This window comes from Apiospora phragmitis, assembly GCF_038363925.1.
Source record: "Apiospora phragmitis strain CBS 135458 chromosome Unknown utg000002l:1.0-5516284.0:1.0-5523493.0, whole genome shotgun sequence".
NCBI lineage: Eukaryota > Fungi > Ascomycota > Sordariomycetes > Amphisphaeriales > Apiosporaceae > Apiospora > Apiospora phragmitis.
This window is the reverse complement of record NW_027117400.1, coordinates 5,251,014-5,267,310: the sequence shown is the minus strand read 5'-3', so window position 1 is coordinate 5,267,310 and position 16,297 is coordinate 5,251,014. Positions and strand designations below refer to the sequence as shown.

General features: G+C 55.0%; 7 protein-coding genes across 7 annotated transcripts; 5 read left to right on the top strand and 2 right to left on the bottom strand.

Annotated features, from left to right (window-relative positions):
* Positions 1–416: 416 nt before the first annotated feature.
* Positions 417–890, top strand: PG994_002417 (uncharacterized protein; the record flags this gene model as incomplete). Its single annotated transcript, XM_066853826.1, has 1 exon — positions 417–890. One exon carries the CDS (start codon positions 417–419, stop codon positions 888–890), a length of 474 nt encoding a protein of 157 aa, XP_066721967.1.
* A 52-nt stretch (positions 891–942) lies between these two features.
* Positions 943–1,227, top strand: PG994_002416 (uncharacterized protein; the record flags this gene model as incomplete). The annotated part of the gene is made up of 1 exon (XM_066853825.1): positions 943–1,227. One exon carries the CDS (start codon positions 943–945, stop codon positions 1,225–1,227), a length of 285 nt encoding a protein of 94 aa, XP_066721966.1.
* A 726-nt stretch (positions 1,228–1,953) lies between these two features.
* PG994_002415 (ferric reductase transmembrane component 4) lies at positions 1,954–3,868 on the top strand (the record flags this gene model as incomplete). The annotated part of the gene is made up of 3 exons (XM_066853824.1): positions 1,954–2,261; positions 2,315–3,327; positions 3,453–3,868. The coding sequence occupies 3 exons, from the start codon at positions 1,954–1,956 to the stop codon at positions 3,866–3,868; spliced, it is 1,737 nt and encodes a 578-aa protein (XP_066721965.1).
* A 70-nt stretch (positions 3,869–3,938) lies between these two features.
* On the bottom strand, positions 3,939–5,675 carry PG994_002414 (uncharacterized protein; the record flags this gene model as incomplete). The annotated part of the gene is made up of 1 exon (XM_066853823.1): positions 3,939–5,675. One exon carries the CDS (start codon positions 5,673–5,675, stop codon positions 3,939–3,941), a length of 1,737 nt encoding a protein of 578 aa, XP_066721964.1.
* A 1,126-nt stretch (positions 5,676–6,801) lies between these two features.
* On the top strand, positions 6,802–11,713 carry PG994_002413 (uncharacterized protein; the record flags this gene model as incomplete). Its single annotated transcript, XM_066853822.1, has 7 exons — positions 6,802–6,881; positions 7,018–7,294; positions 7,412–8,293; positions 8,457–9,608; positions 9,679–10,383; positions 10,488–10,778; positions 11,228–11,713. 7 exons carry the CDS (start codon positions 6,802–6,804, stop codon positions 11,711–11,713), a joined length of 3,873 nt encoding a protein of 1,290 aa, XP_066721963.1.
* A 780-nt stretch (positions 11,714–12,493) lies between these two features.
* Positions 12,494–13,153, top strand: PG994_002412 (uncharacterized protein; the record flags this gene model as incomplete). The annotated part of the gene is made up of 1 exon (XM_066853821.1): positions 12,494–13,153. One exon carries the CDS (start codon positions 12,494–12,496, stop codon positions 13,151–13,153), a length of 660 nt encoding a protein of 219 aa, XP_066721962.1.
* Positions 13,154–14,360: 1,207 nt separating this feature from the next.
* Positions 14,361–15,760, bottom strand: PG994_002411 (uncharacterized protein; the record flags this gene model as incomplete). Its single annotated transcript, XM_066853820.1, has 2 exons — positions 14,361–15,643; positions 15,718–15,760. The coding sequence occupies 2 exons, from the start codon at positions 15,758–15,760 to the stop codon at positions 14,361–14,363; spliced, it is 1,326 nt and encodes a 441-aa protein (XP_066721961.1).
* Between the last annotated feature and the right edge of the window lie 537 nt (positions 15,761–16,297).

The following is a 16,297-nucleotide window of genomic DNA, read 5'->3' as shown; positions in this document are numbered from 1 at the left end:
AGGAATACACGGTGCCCTGTCGATCCAGGTCCCCATAAAAGAAGCCCTGGCGATACAGAATTGCGTGTGCAACCCGAGTGGCCGTCTTCGTGTAATTTCCGGCTTCGCTAGGACCTTGGGACCCAAAACAACGCGATGAGACAAAGCCCGTTCTCGGGGCCCATGAAGGGTGTGAGGCGGAACTCTGGGTGAGCCATTGGCAAGCGATAGGATTTATATATATCCTTGTGGAAGAAGAATACCCCAACTTTGTGTAACTGATTCAGCATGTCCTTTCCGCTCTCTCACCATCACACATACATTCCGAGTAGTCGCCAATTTCGAACTCACGCCTCTCCTTTCGCCACAAACAAGTAAATAACTCAACTTACTAAACAATAATCTAATCACTACAACGTCTTCAACCCAATATCAAGATGAAGTACTCCATCATCCCCCTCGTCACCCTCCTCGCCGGCTACGCCGCCGCCCGCAGCCTCGGTAAGAGGGGCAGCAACACCCTGCACGGCGCCATGTCCGACGTGCTGGACGCGACCCGCACGCTGGACCACGTCGTCGGCGGCTACGACGGCGGCGAGGCTGAGGACATCGAGTGCGCCATCAACACGGCCGTCGTCGTCCTGCGCCAGGCCATCGACCTGTCCAACGGTCTGGCGGCGCCCCTGACCTCGGACGATGCTCAATCCTTCCAGGCCTCGGCCGAGTCGCTCGGGCACGCCGGTGACACGCTCGTCAAGAGCTTCGGCGACAAGATTCCTATCTTCAACGAGGCGCGGATCTGCAACAGCATCACGGCGCATGTGACGGATCTCGGTGAGTGGCTTCCCTCTTTGGCTGGCCCATTGGTGGTGCACTTCTTCCAAACATACGACTTTGATGCGGAAATGTAACATGCTGACCATGTGCCACCCCTGTTGAACAGACGACCAAGTCACTGCTTTGATGAAAGCGATAGACTCAAAGCTGTCCACCAGCAGCGACGCCACCGCCTCCAAGACCCAGACCTCCTTTACCGCGCTCAAGGACAGCATGGGCGCCTGCAGCGCCAGCGGGGTGCTGAGCGACGCCCCTAACTCTGGCGTGCCCCTCGGCCACAGCGGCAATGGAACCTACGGGGCCGGAAACTACCCGGGCCCCGTCGGCACCAGTGGCGCTGCTGCCACGGCTACGGCCGTTGTGTCCTGCAGCGCCATGCTCGTCGCGGCCGTGGTCGCCTTCTTGGTCTAGGAAGGTGGCAGGCACTGTGGGGCTCCGACCTGGTCGTGGGGATGGATGCGGGCGGTGCTCTCGCTCGATTCTTCAAATTGCCTTATTGAAATGTAATATAGGTATGGGAAGCTACGGATGAAGCTTTGAACCCCCTTGCTTAGGACAAGATGGCATGTATATTACCCCTTATCATGAGTTTCCGGTAACCTCAATCCCAGACTGTACGATAGCTGTATTACTATGTACTTATTATGTATCCTAATTAAGAACCAGCCGGTTATAACCCGGTCGACCGGAGCGGTGCCTTGGGGCATTCTGTCTTGTGTGGCACGTCGAGATGTCATTGTTATGAACGAGACAAAGTTGACTGCATATGCGAACAGGTGGGTTCACCCGATGCCGGAAACCTTCTGGAAGGTTGTATGCGGCAAACTTACAGCAAATACCCCTGAACCGCAGACAAATTAGTCTTCTTATGCCACCTGACAGTGTAACCACATTGACAGCTTTGACAGCCATCGGTTCTTGACCCGCAAGTGATTGGCTGCCGGAAGTGTTACAACGCCAACATCAACATTATTCGGTTAATAGACTTTCGTGTACTGCAGTCATGAACTCTCGGTGGCTCAGGACGTTGCGCAAAATCCGACGACCTGCGCTTCCATTGCTATATGATTAGGACGCAATGATACCCCCCTCACCGTATCCCGAATCATCGCTGGAACCCCCTAACCCTTGATACCAATGACTCCTTCGATCTTTCTGTTTGCACTCGGTGTTCCTGTCCGTGGATCACAGGGACGCTCCGACAAAAACGTCAGCTACCAGCGAAGCCTCGTCTACGAGAAGATTCGAGCGTACAATTCACCATGCATAGAAACATGTTGTAGGAGGTCAAATGGTAGCCTGGAGAAACTGCCGCCTGATGAGGATCCAAACCCTTGGACACGGAACGACTTCTTGAGCCCAACTATAGTGGCCTTTCGTAGTGCCACCAAGCTCAATGGCGACGCCCAGTTTCGTCAGGCGAAAGACAGGGCGGGGCGATTTGGGTATTCCTCTTTCTGAACAATTTATCAAGTGCGGCTTACTAAATTGGATGTAGAATAGCTCTATTGGGCACGGGAATCCTGGTTCCAATATTCTTATCGCTTTTCCGTCTTCTGCCCCTATCACCGTCTTTATCCAGCCGCATATTTGCCCACATCATCGACTCCCCTGTACTCGGAAGCCACCATGCCGTTCCCATCCTGGGACTTGGGGTCGTTCCTACCCGAGGACAAGCTCTATTCATCGCATGTTTGTGGCTAGCCAATATCGTACTCTCAACCGTGGCGTACCCTGCCTCAGTACCCAAGGAGGAGCTCATTTCGCTACTCGGACACCGCGTCGGGCTCTTCAGCTTCGTTGACCTCGCTTTGTCGGTACTGTACTCCAGCCGCAACAGCGCTCTTCTACATCTGACAGACTGGTCGCACTCCACCTTCCTCCTCCTTCATCGCTGGACTGCGGTGATCAGCATCCTGCAAGCCTGCCTTCACTCTGGCATATACTTGCAGAAATACCACAATGGGATACGAGAAGCTGCGGTCGTCACACCGAAAGGTTATTTGATATGGGGCATCATCACTTTGGTAGCCCTTGCTATTCTCATCCCTTCTTCGACCCTACCCTTCCGACGGAGAGCATACGAAGCCTTTCTGGCGTCCCATATCGCGCTGGTTGCATTGGCTTTGGTTGGCTGTTGCATGCACATCTTCTATCGTTACGGCTGGAGATGGGAGTATCAGGCTTGGATCGTCGCAGCGTTTGGCGTCTGGGGCTTCGACCGTCTGCTGGCAAGACCGCTTCGAATCTTCAGGAACAGGCTCCTGAGAGAGGCTAGGGTGTCAGTCGTTGACCCCTACTACCTGATGGTAGAAGTCCCTGGCGTGGACGCAGAAGGGCATGCATATCTGTATTTCCCATCGCTGAGATGGCGCATTTGGGAGAACCACCCATTCTCTGTCGCGGCCGTGGGTTCCTCGGCTCGCAGCGGGTTACTTCCAGACCAGGATTCCAATGCCCCATCGCCTGAACATGAAGAGAAGAACGGAGCCCTCGTGTCAAATGCCCCTGGTATATTCTTCTTCGTTCGGAGTAGAGGCGGTCTCACTAGAATTCTTCGCAAGTATGCTGGAAACAGACAGCGAATACGAGTCTTGGTAGAATCATCCTATGGTACTGAGATCTCCCTATCCCAGCGGCTCTGTTTGGACCCTTACCCGAAGCATCCGAATCTGGTCTGTGTTGCGGGTGGAGTGGGGATCACGGCGATGCTACCCCTTATCAAGAGGAACACATTGTCATCTGGGAAGACCGAACTGTACTGGGAGTGCGAAGTGCAGCCCTCGTGAAGGCTGTGGCAAAGGTAGTAGGCCATGCCGTAGATGGCACATCGACGAATATGCTGTGGGGCCACACCAACGTGTCCATCTTGGTGGGCATGCGCTTTGACTTCAAGTCTGTCCTGGAGGATGTGGCACGGCGGATGAGTGGTGGCACGGCCGTTGCTGTTTGCGGGCCGCCGGGAATGGCGGATGAGGTCAGGTCAATCGTCGTTGGACTCGGTAAAAGGGGGCTAGCGGTAAAGTTCCGGGAAGAGAGCTTCGCATGCTAATGTCCATATCATGGGAATATTATAGATTATAGTGTATATAAACTTATTAACCTGGATACTTTCAATCACGTTAGAGGCCAGCCGCACAGCCGGCGACCGCGCCAGTGTCGTGGACAACGGCGCCGCCAACCACAGTCAGGACAGAGCTCAGCTTCCTGAGGTCCTCGTCCGGCACGCCGAAATAGTCCTCGTTCAGCACGACAACATCGCCCAGCCGGCCGACCTCCAACGCACCCAAGAGGGGCTCGTCCGGCCCGCCCAGGAACCACTGGTTGGCGCGCGTGTACATGCGCAAGAACTCCCGCCGGGTGATCTGCTGGCCCTCGTTGATCTGGTCGCCGAGGGCGTTCTTGCCGGTGACGGCGTAGTACGCCTGCACCCACGGGTTCATCGGCGCGACCTGCATGCCGTCGCCGCCGATGCCGGCCGGGATGCCGCTGTCGACGATGGTCCGGTAGGGCGGGCCCGCGCCCGGGCCGGCCCCCGCGAGGTACTGCCAGCTGGACAGGTTGACGCCGCCGCCGACCTTCTTGAGGCGGGCGAGGTACTCGGCCGTGATGAGGGGCACGTGGGCGACGACCCAGCGGAGGTCCCGGATGCCGACCTCGGCGTCGACCTTCTCGAAGGCCTCGATCTGCGTCCGGAAGTCGTCCGCCGTCAGCGAATGCACCTCGACGCGCCACCGGGCCCGGGCCGTCGCCAGGGCCGCGGCCTCGAACACGGGGCCCCCGCTGTACTCGTCGAGGTCCGCGATGAACTCGCCGATGCCGCCCGTGCGCACCATATCGCCGCCGAAGAAGGGGAAGGCGTTGCGCAGCCGCTGTGTCAGCGCGGGCACCCCCGTGCCGTTGTCTTGGTGCAGGTAGTTGATGCGCAGGCGCACGGTGCCCTGGCGCGCCCCGTACACGGCCAGCCACGGGTCGTACATGGCGTAGTTGTCCTCGTGCGCCGCGCCGTCCGCCGGCGTGCCCGTGGCCTGGAACGCCCCCTGGTCCAGGTGCGTCGTGATGCCCATGCTCACGGCGTAGGCCATGGCGTCCCGGACGCCGCGCGTGCGGTTGCCGAACGTGAGCTGCTGGCGCAGCGCGAGCAGGGCTTTACCATTCTCGACGCCCGCCGCGATGGACCCGTTGGCGCTGACGGCGACGGGCCCCGTCGCTGCGAGGGCGGACGACTCGAAGTAGGCCTTGCCCAGGCTGTTGGTCACGCTCGGCCCGGTAAAACCTATCGAGACAAAGGCCGGGTGCTGCGGCAGCACCGCGTCGAGCTCCTCGAGCGTCGGCAGCCGGCGCTCGCGGAACTGGTTCGGGTGGAAGCCGCCGATGGTGGTGAGGAAGCTGCCCGGGGGCACGGCGTCGCGGCGGACGCGCGCGGTAAAAGTCTGCTGCACGTCGGCGACCGAGTACGCGTTCTCGAGCGGCGTGTGGTAGCCCGGCCGGTTGCCCATCAGGACGATGTGGTTGTGGCTCTCGACGAGGCCCGGGACGGCCACGCGCCCGCCCAGGTCGACGGTCGGCGGGCTACCGAGGAAGCCCTTGCGCGCGTCGGCCACGCTGTCGCCCACGTAGACGATGCTGCCCTCCCTGATGCCGACGACCGTGGCTACGGTCTCGGCCGCGTCCATGGTGTGGATTGTGCCGTTGAAGAGCAGCAGATCACCGCGGAGCGCGCCGCTCTTGTACGATTGGGCCACGTCCGCCAGCTTGCCACAGACGGCTGTATCGTTTTGGGCCGTGATGCCGGCCGCCTTGGCGACCCATGCTCGGGCGACAAGCGATAGAAACAGTGGCGCGCTCCTGAAATGCATCTTGGCCTGGTGTTTCCTTAGCTAGCCAGAGAAGAGAGAGAGAGTGAGAGAAACTGACACAGCAACTTGCCAGGGGCCCAAAATGCATTGAGCGGGTTTAAATCTTCAGACATCGCGAACGCACGTACCTGCGACTTGCAGAACTCGCATAATATAAATTCCCGCAGCGTCGTAGCGAAGAACGGGAATGGTGGTAGAATTACGGCAACGGCGATTCTTTTATCGGGGTAATGTAGCACCCAAGCGGATACTCCCTCGAAGCTAGGGCGTTCCGGGCTAGGAACAACCGAGCGGGTGCGGCCTGGCTGTGCAGCCAAGCAATGGGTATTAGACGTTAATAATTCTATATTATATTCCCCCCTTTCCTTTTAGTATCGTTAGGAAGTTTAAACGTAGATTTATATCAGGCGATGCGGGGTTCGTTACTTCCTTGCCATGCTGCACTATTGACTAAGTAATTACAGAGTTAGCCGGCGCGCCAATTAATAGGATAACCAGGGGTATATACTATGTTTGCATGGATATGAAGCGTACGCATATGAGTATGGAATTTAGACCTATGTCGGACTACGGCTTTCGGTACTTCCAATCTATGAACATACTAAAAGTATCCTACCCGCTTCAGCGCGTGATATCTCCTCCCCCAGATCCAAGCATTCATATTCCTGGCGTCTAATGTTATATCTGATATGGCCACTTCAGTCCCGAATCTGCCTTTGGCGGACAAACTGGCTCGTTCCTGCCCCTGGCCCACTCCTCATATGATTCGGGATATCTGTTCTCGAGGTCTATCATGTAGCGTATTATTCTATGATGTGTCAGAAAACCAAGCAGCACGCCTGTCAAGAAATGTATATGTCCCGGGGCACTTACTCATCCCGGTAAAGGGGATTATCAACTTTTGTCGCTGCTACCCTTACATCGAATGCGCTAGCACCAGTTCAGCCATATTAGTCTACATAAGTACGCCAGCCTCGGTAAGCTCAAACTATACCCAAGATACGTGATTCGGGGTTTTCCTTACAGCGTCTACAGCACGATGCGGCCATATGAGTCCTCCTCTGGCGCTGACCTCGGATGCAGACTGTGGTAGCAGTTGACAAATGACATTCCGGAATTGACCACCATGGGCTCTCCGCAAAGGCCGCCCTACCACACGCAATCCAGCTCGGAAGATCGTGTCTCGTGCTCTTCCAGTGCTGGCTGGTCACAATCTGATGCCGGTTCCTTGCCGAAGCAAACCACTCTGCCACCCGATCCCGCTTTTCACGTCATTTCTCTCTTCGCCAATCTCCATCCCAGTCGTCAAGCACCGGTGACGTAAATACTAAAGGCCCCTTAGGTCTCACGACTGTTCACCGGCCGTCCTTGGACACCCAGCCACAGCCCATATCGTATTCGTGCACGGATTAGGTGGAGACTCTGAACATACTTGGTCCAAGAATGGCATCCTTTGGCCTCGCGATTTGCTCCCGAGGCAGGCCCCCTTTCGGGAAGCCGGCGTCCACGTCTTTGGATACGATTCAAACTTCAAGAAAAGCAGCACACTGAACATTCGGGACTTCTCCAAGTCGTTGCTAAACAATTTGCTCAACAATCCCATCGTCAATGACTCAAATGTATGCATCCCTTTCCTATTCGAGTCATCTCACCCAAAGTGATCGCGCCCAAGCCAGATTATTCATCGCACCTCTACACGTTGAATTACAACTAGGCGATCACTGACGACGGAGCAGTGTCCCATCATTCTTGTCGGCCACAGTATGGGCGGTCTCATCATGAAACAGACTTACATCCTTGCCAAGCAGATGTCTGTATACAGGGACATCGCCGAGAGAATCACGGCCATAGTGTTTATTGCCACTCCACATACTGGATCCGAATTGACACCGATACTGGACAGGATCTTCCGGATGACCTCGGGATTGAAACCATATCTCGAAGACTTACGCAGGAACTCGGATACGGTCCAGACGATAAATACGCTGTTCCCGACCCACTCAACAGATATCATGATCCATTCCTTCTATGAAACAGAGCCTTTGAGTGTGGGGGGTCTAAGAGACGTCATGATAGTCCCCAAGCTAGACGCTGTCCTCAACTATGCACATGAACAGTCCGCTCTCCTATACGGTGACCACCGGATCGTGTGTAAGTTTGAGTCCGCCGATGAACACAACTTTATTGCCATATGGCAAGCCATATCATCCTGTCTACCAATCAACGCCGGGCCGGGGCGTGAAATGGAAACCGCCGCATCGCCCGATAGCAGCATTTACCAGAGCGACACTGAAATCAGCGAGCTTCTCGGTGTATGGGAGGCCCCTGCCGATGAGCTGCACCGAGTCCGAACTGATCGCCACCCGGGAACATGCGAGTGGTTGTGTACGGATGACGACTACTGCAAGTGGCTTCGAGATGCGACACATTCTAGCATTTTCTGGGTCAGGGGCCCACCCGGCTGTGGCAAGTCGTATCTCGCCGGCCATGTTGTGGAGGAACTAAAGCTCGCAAACAACCGATGCTGCTATTACTTCTTCAGGCACGGCGACAAGGGTAGGTCATCCATGGAGAACTTTCTGCTTTCCATTACCTGGCAGATGTCAAAGCACACCGATGTGAGGCGACGGATCCTCCAGATCTGCAGAAGAGACCCAAGCGTGGCATCAGGCGAATCCAGGGCCTTGTACAGGAAACTTTGGGACCAGGGAATATTTCGAGCTTCGCTTGACCAGCAACCAACATATTTGGTGGTCGATGCCATTGACGAATGTCGGGCAGGGCACGAACTCGCAAAGTTCCTGCTACGAGTTATGGAAAAGTCAAAAGGGCTTGTCAGGATCATTGCGACTTGCAGGCATCCACATACGCACTACTCCATTTCCCCCCGCGCTGATCACACCAAGAGATATTCATATACCGGATGTTCAAGAAGACATTGCCAGGTATCTCGACGCAACAGAGCACGAGCTCCAGGGCGCAACAAAAGGGGAGAGAAGTAGGTTGAAAGAGCTCGTGCTCGGAAAGTCCAACGCGTGCTTTCTTTGGGTCGTTCTGGTGCTCCGAAGGCTGCGGAAGATTGTTGGTTCTCAAGCCCGACTTAAAGCACTCGAGGAAACCCCGCCAGGGATGGATCAGCTCTATGCACGGATACTGCAAACCATGCCCGACAAGGACGGCCTGTCCCGAGAGATCCTTGTTTGGGTTACATGTGCTATCCGGCCTTTGACCACGGCAGAGCTGAGGTTTGTCCTTGAAAACCAGACTATGGATGAGATTAGCGATGTGGAAACTGTCCTGTCCCAGTACTGTTATGACTTGGTGTATGTCGACGACGGCTCCTACGTCAAGATGCGACACTCTAGCGCCACGCGCTTCCTTATGCGCAGAGACATCAACTCGGAGTTCGACGCCCTGACGATCGACGAAGAGAGTGCGAACAAGACTCTGGCCATGGCCTGCCTTGACTATCTGAATGGCCCCGAACTCAAGGCCAAAAAGCGCAAAATGGTTGCTACTGCTCATGGACAGTCCGCATTTGCCTCGTATGCGTGCACCGCCGTTCATGAGCATGTCAACAAGTGCTCTGCTTCGGACTCGGACCTCTTGGAGGCTCTCGCCCTGTTCCTCAAGACCAACGTACTACACTGGATCGAACATCTGGCCAACATGGGTGAGCTGGACACGGTGCTGCAGATGGCACAAGTACTCAAACTCTTCCTACGCCGAAAGTCTCGTGTCAACCTCCTGCTGGGGGACGAAGTCATCGTTGTCGACGCGTGGGCTACCGATCTTGTTAGGCTGGTCGGCAAGTTCAGCAGGCAGCTATTGGCCCATCCCGAGTCCATCTTACACCTCATCCCACCCTTCTGCCCGACCGAATCGGCACCGTATTCCCAATTTGCTTCTTCAGGGACCTCAGCAGCACTCGAGGTACGCGGGCTGTCGGCAAAAACCTGGGATGACTACTTGTGTGCGGTTATACCCAGTGATCCGACCACAGGGAGCTCCTCGGTGGTGGCCAGACGCGAGAGGCTTCACTCCATCGGCGTGTACGATAACGCATTCTGCATCGGCACTTCTCTTGGAAGGGTATGCATTATTCAACGACAAAACCTGCCTCGAAGAAAAGACCGTTTCCCATGGCGGCCCCGTCACCCATCTGCACGTTGCTACCTCTCGGCCACTATTGGCAAGCTTCGGGAAACGTATCGTTCGCATATGGAATACTGAAACGTGGGAGACGCAATGGGAGGTCAGGGCGAGATACAACTGCCTCGCCATGCACTTTGTGGACGATGACCAGCTTCTCCTGGTGGCCCTGCAGAACAACACCCTGCTCGCCATGAACCTGATCAGCCAGACGTTCGAGGCCACCAGCTGGACCGACAATCTCGACGACCCGTACAGGAACTGGTACAGCGGCATTGCCCCGCAATGCGCCACCTTCAACCCGGACTTGGGTCTTCTGGCCGTCGAATACACCTGCCGAAGTGTTTTGGTGTACAACTACGAGTCGGAGTCGCACCAGGTGGTCGATCACGAGAAGGGGGTCTCCGATGACGTCGAGCAAGAGAAAATCATCCAGATCTACTGCATGGCATTTAGCCGTCTCCCGGACACCTCGCTGCTGGCGGTGAACTACGGCACCGCCGAGCTCGTGCTATTCGACACGGAAGCCGGCAATGTCGTTGCGAGATTGGCATCGGTATGCTTCTCCACCCTCGTTTCCTCCCCGGACGGGTGGACGCTGGCCGCCGCCAAAAACGACGGGGGCCATCGAGCTGTACGACTTCCGAACCTCTGCACAAGGTCTACCGCATACGCCCCAGTGAGGGCGCCGTCGCGTCCCTCGCCTTCGCCTCGGACAATACCCGCTTCCTCGTCATCCGAGCCGGCACTCGGAACTGCAGCGTCTGGAGCCCCATCTCGCTCTTCCGCAGAGATGTCGGCCATGAGAGCGTGCGGTCGCCGTCGTTGGGGAGTGGGAGCCAAGATGGCGCGTATGATCAACAGGATGCCGAGGTGTCGCGCATATCGGCGCTGGCTACCGATGCAGATGGCGACGTGTTCTTTGTCGGCAAGGACGACGCTTCTGTGACGGTACATAATACAAAAAGTGATAAACCACTGGGGACTCTATCTCTCTCATGTCTCGTCCATCAAATCCCTCCACTTTGCCAGAACCAGACTCCGCCGTCTCCTGGTTAGTGTGGACACGGATGGCTTCATGATGGCACACGAAGTCACTCGAGAAGATGGCCAATGGGCTGCGAAACGTCTATGGAAGCATCAAGTCTCTTTGAAGTGGATACGGCAGTCCTTGTGCCATCCAGACTCCTCTTCTATCCTGATTTGCTCAGATGATCAAGCCATCGTCTGCTCTACAGTGGACGGGCAGCAGACGGCGCTGGCAAGTTGCAATGATACCGGTGCCGAGCCCCATGTATGGGTGCAAAGCTCGAAAGACCCTTCGATGATACTGTACCTGACGGCGACGAAAGTTCGGCTTCACAAGTGGGCAGATCTAGAGATAGCCTGGACGGTTCCAGCCGGTTTATCCCTTCCCGAGGGCCACCCCCCACCCCAATTTAAAGATCCACAAGGCGTCCCCTATCTTTGCTAATACCAACGCCATGCTCATGCTCTCTTTTGCAACGCAGGAGTTAAATACCGGAGCATGGAAAGCGTGCTTCCCCGCCAATAGCTTCGCCACGGGCGCGGAAGCCGTCTCTGCTTTGCCCGAGTGCCGAGGCCACTGCGAAGCCGTTTCTTTCGTCATCGGCATGTTCCGTGACCGGCTCATATTCCTCCACAAAGAAGGATGGGTCTGCTCTATCAAGGCCAACGGGATGAAAGGTCGTGGTAGCGAGAAGCTGATGTTCCATTTCGCTCCACCGGTCGACTGGCTCCGTACGAACCATGAACCTCTCGTCAGCATCACGAAGCTGGGCGACATATTGTTTGTTGTCAAGGGGGAAGTGGCAGTTGTCAAGAAAGGCCTCAACAGGGTGGTGGACTTCAACCCTTTACAGTGAACTGCATCACTCACTGCGGCGACTGAAGCTTGAGGCAGTCCTGAAATACTACCCAGGTAATATACATTCACGCCTTCGATTTTGCTTTGGGATTTATGAATCATGCAATTATATGGCCGATGTCCGCTCTAATGCGGTACCATAAACCGTCTGGTTGTCACTGGTCTTTCTACTTATACACATAGCATCCTCAAAACTCTCCCCGGTAGTAGAGACACACACCGGTTTCTCTAGACCCACCCCTTTGATCTCTTTTGTCCTTAAATGCCCCATCTCCTTGTATTTCCGACCGTTGCAGCAGTGCGGCGTGAGGATGTCATCATGAGCTTTCGTTGTCGGTTTTGTACGGGTTGCAGACACTGTTGAGACGCCCGTGTTTCTTTTCTCTCGGGCTCATTCTGGGCAGCAAGATTTCCACTGCGGTAATCAACGTGAAGAATTCAATCTAGGGCCGAATTTGCACAGCATATCTAGCAAGGCGAGTCGGTCCTTTTCTTCGGTAGACCGCAGTGCGAGCGTATCCACGAGTTCAATAAAACGGTTGTTCAGGGCGTAGAACTTGTCGGCTGCCGTCCAGGTCTGGTGGTAGACAGGTTGCATGTCGGTTAGGCTGGTGTCTAATTCCTGTCCTTCCAGTGGGGTCTCTGGAGGTGCGGCATTGTGGTGGTGAACAAACTGAGAGGTGCTGCTTGCTTTTGCTGCCTTACGGGGATTATTGGCTCCGATTCTGCTGGTATCGTCACTCTCTTCGCCATCTGCATGCGGGCGCTTCCTTCCATGATGCATTTCTGGTTGGTTTGGATCGGAAAGGCCACTTCCACTGGCGCTGGCCTCCGATCTCGGTGCGCGATCACTAGCAACCTCCCGCCTGTGGCCACTCGGGCATTGTATGGATTTGTCTTGGGTATCGCTTTCGGTCTCGGTCTCGGTATCGTCTTCGATTTCTGTCTCGTCCTTCTCATCCAAACCTGTTTCGAGCTCCCTTTCCTCCTTCTCTTGGGTGAGCCTGTCTCTCAAAGGCCCCAGAAGCTCATATTTGGGTGTTTCCATGGTCTCCCACCCTCTCTCTACCTGGGGCCTTGGGTCAAGGCGGCGGAGCCCCTGGCTATCCTCGTCTCCCGTAGCTCTTCCCTCCATGACCTCAATTCTGGACGGTCGCTTCTCAGCGTCGGTCTCGTCTCCAGCGAAGTCGATATGGTATTCACCAAGCTCTCTCTTGTACGTGACCGGGTCCTCGATGAAATCCAACAGCGCCTCTTGGCCTCGGCGCTCCAGCACCCTTCGGAGTACGATGGGTACCTTGTTCAATTTCATCAAGCCTTGGATCGCCTTGAGGACGCCCAGTGGTGCCTTGTTCACAAAGGCCTGGGCGTGGTACCAGGGCGAACATCCCTGCGCGGATGGTTGGAAAGAGCCCATCGGCTCCGTTGTGCCCAGTGAAGAGAGTAATTGGCGGACCAGCACGGTTTCATTGACCCGATTATGGAGGTCCATCCGCCACTGTAGTTGTCCTCTCAAGGCCTCTTTGGCCTCGTCAATGGCCAATTGGGACCACACGTTGGGATCCATGGACTCGAGGCTTTTGTTCGCTCTTGCTTTATTGCTGTCGAAGCCGCTTGGTGTGGCACCCTCGGGAACCGTCACGTCGGCAAAATGGTCGAACATGGTTTCTGATCTTGATCGATGGTCGCGTGGCTGTTGTTGGTAAGTGAGGGTTGATGCGTACGTGACAGAGCAGCTGTCAACTGGCCTTTCCTTTGCTCGAAGGTTGGGTAATGTGGGCAGGGGAGAGATGGAATACGACAGATAAGATGTCAAAGGATGCAGAAAACCGATTCTGACGCGGTGTAGATGGATGAAGGGAAGTGAATGTGACTTTGCGATTTGTGCGGATGCCAAAGTGGTGTTTACGCGTTTGGGCACACTGTTGACTGCTCTTGTTTTCTTCTACAAAGAAGAAAGCTTTTGTGCATAGGTCGAAGGGTCAAAATGGCACTTTGGAAAAGAGGAAGATAGTGGGATATGGAAAAGCCAGTGCAGTAACCTATTGAATCGAAAGGTCTCGTATATTTGACGAGTTTACCTCGTCGACACAGGGAGTTCACCTCGCCGATACAAGGAGTTTTACAAGCTCTGTTAATTATCCAGCCCGCTTGGATTCCCCCCCTCTGAATAACTCAGACCACTGTTTCTGTGGCCACGAGGCCTGGGGCACTTGGCAGCAACATTAGAGTACTCAAGACAAGGCGAGTCTGCAGCATGGCCCAGACAGAGTTCCGTAGAGGTAGTACACATACACCTGCCCAGAGAGAAAGAAAGCTTGATACAGACTGTCTGGCTCTCGCGAGCTGCCCGGCCACCTCTGAATGTTTGTAGGACTTCCACGTCATATTTTGCCCACCACAGCTTCATAATACATGTAGAATACAATGAAGAAAAAAAAAGAGTAACATTTTTACCCGGCTAGTAAGTAAGATCCAGATTAGGCCGTGCTGCTACTGGACTTACATTATTATTCACTAGGCAAATTTTGGGTGAAAATCAATCTAGCCCTGCCAGACAGACAAAAGACTCACCGCGTTGGTCAGTACGATGGCAGATGCGAAGTATGAAATTGCGAGTTACCTGTACAAAACATTATACGGCATTATAAGCGGCCAGTTTCCAGCCTAGCCGAGATCCATTCCGCTCCTTTATGTGCACAAGAACCCTCAAGCCTTTCCACATAGTTAAAAACTCTGCTCATCATCCAGCCCGCCTGGATAAACGCCTCTGAGTTGCTTGAAGTAATACTCTCTTTGTACCCACCAGGTTCAAGGCACTTGGCAGCAGCATTGGAGCAATCCAGACATGGCGAATCTGCAGCATGGCCTAAACGGAATTCCGTCGAGGTCGTACACCTGCCATGGGAGAAGGAAAACTGTATGCAGTCTGTTTTTCTCTCGCAAGCGGCCCGGCAACCTTCAAACGAGTCGGGGGCCTGCCACCCGGCCGAGGACAAGGCGCTCCGGCCATCTTCCGACAGTTTACCGAACTTCTCTGCACTGTACTCGGTCCCGGCCGCCATGTTGTCCCACGAGTCCCGCCTTTGCCGAAGTCGGGGGAGGATCACCCCTTTGAACATGTCTCGGAACCGAGGAAAGGCCCCCGGTGGACGATCAAGCAGCCACTGCTGTTCAAACGCCCAGAGCGTCTCGTACTCGAGAGTGTTCAGGTGGTGGAACGTCGCCGGCGCGTAGCACCGGCCAAGCTCGGACACATTCCAGTCCATCGTAGTTGGGCTGTCTCCCTGGAGATGGGAAAAACCCCAAAACATGTCGATACCGACGTCCTTTATAATCTTTCCAAGAACCATGTCTCCAGCCCACTCCCCCGCGGTGTAAGCCTCGATCTCTGCCTTCGCCTCACTCCACCTCTGCGATACCTTCTGCATCGCCGGGTTGGAGAGCACGAAGCCCGAACCCCCGTGCCCGAAAAGGACGCTGCCGATGTACATATGCTTCCCCAGATAGTGAGGCTGGCTGGGGTCGAACCGAGAGAGCCACTCCAGCATGTTTTGCCAGACTAGGTAGGTATCACCTTCAATGAACACGAACCATTTTGCTTCGGGCCGATGGCTTAAGGCCCTGTCCACCTTCGGCATGAATTTCCACTTGTCGAGTTTCCACCCTGGGTTGTCCGTGGCCCCTCCGCTGCCGCTGCCGAATAGGGTCTGATAATCAAGACCCTCCCGGCCACTGGCACGGAGATTGTTGTAGAGCTCGAAGTCAGGGTTGGAATTTCTGATCTTGTTGTCTACCTGGTCGAATACATCATGGAGATGATGCCCGGTAATGTCTTTTTCAAAGTCCGAATAGATGACAAAGTCTGGAATGCAAGTGAGAACTGTCTTGAAGTGAATAGGTAGCTGTTCGAGGGCCTCGGTGGCTCCTGTACGAAGGACCAACAGGATGTCGTCGAGTAGAGGGGACTTTGGACAGACGAGGGGGCCTCCGCTCAATAACCAATGGTGGCTGGAAAGAGCGGTAGAATGGCCAATAGAGACATGGTGTAAAGATGACTGTGACGAGTAATACTCTTCGTAGCTTGTTACGAGACCCCATGGCCGGCAATTTTGGGCTTCGATCAACGATGAGCTGTGACCTGTGCATTTTTGGCAAAAAGGATGGAACAGCACCAAAGGCTCTCGTTTGGAATGCCAATCTCCTTGTAATTGCACCCGACTCCGCGGCACCTGGATTAGCCGCCGCGGGGAATCAGAACAACAAGGGTTGTGAAGCGAAACTCCTTGATTGGCTCGTTTGGCCATCACGTAGCATCAGTTGGTTCTCGTCGATTACTGGACTGGTTCGCTTGACTTTTTGGTACGCTGCAATGCTACGCCAGGAAATAGTAGGATATAACGGATTTTGGGCGGCGCGTGTTCAAGCAACAAGGCCCACTCTCTCGCCCTCCGTTCATATTATCAAGTTCTGCCATCCACGTCGATCTTCTTCCCCGAGTAGTGCAGCAGCTAGTCAATACCTTAGAACATCGGATCAGATTTCTCATCGATTGGAGTCAGGCTTCACGCACGATGCTGGA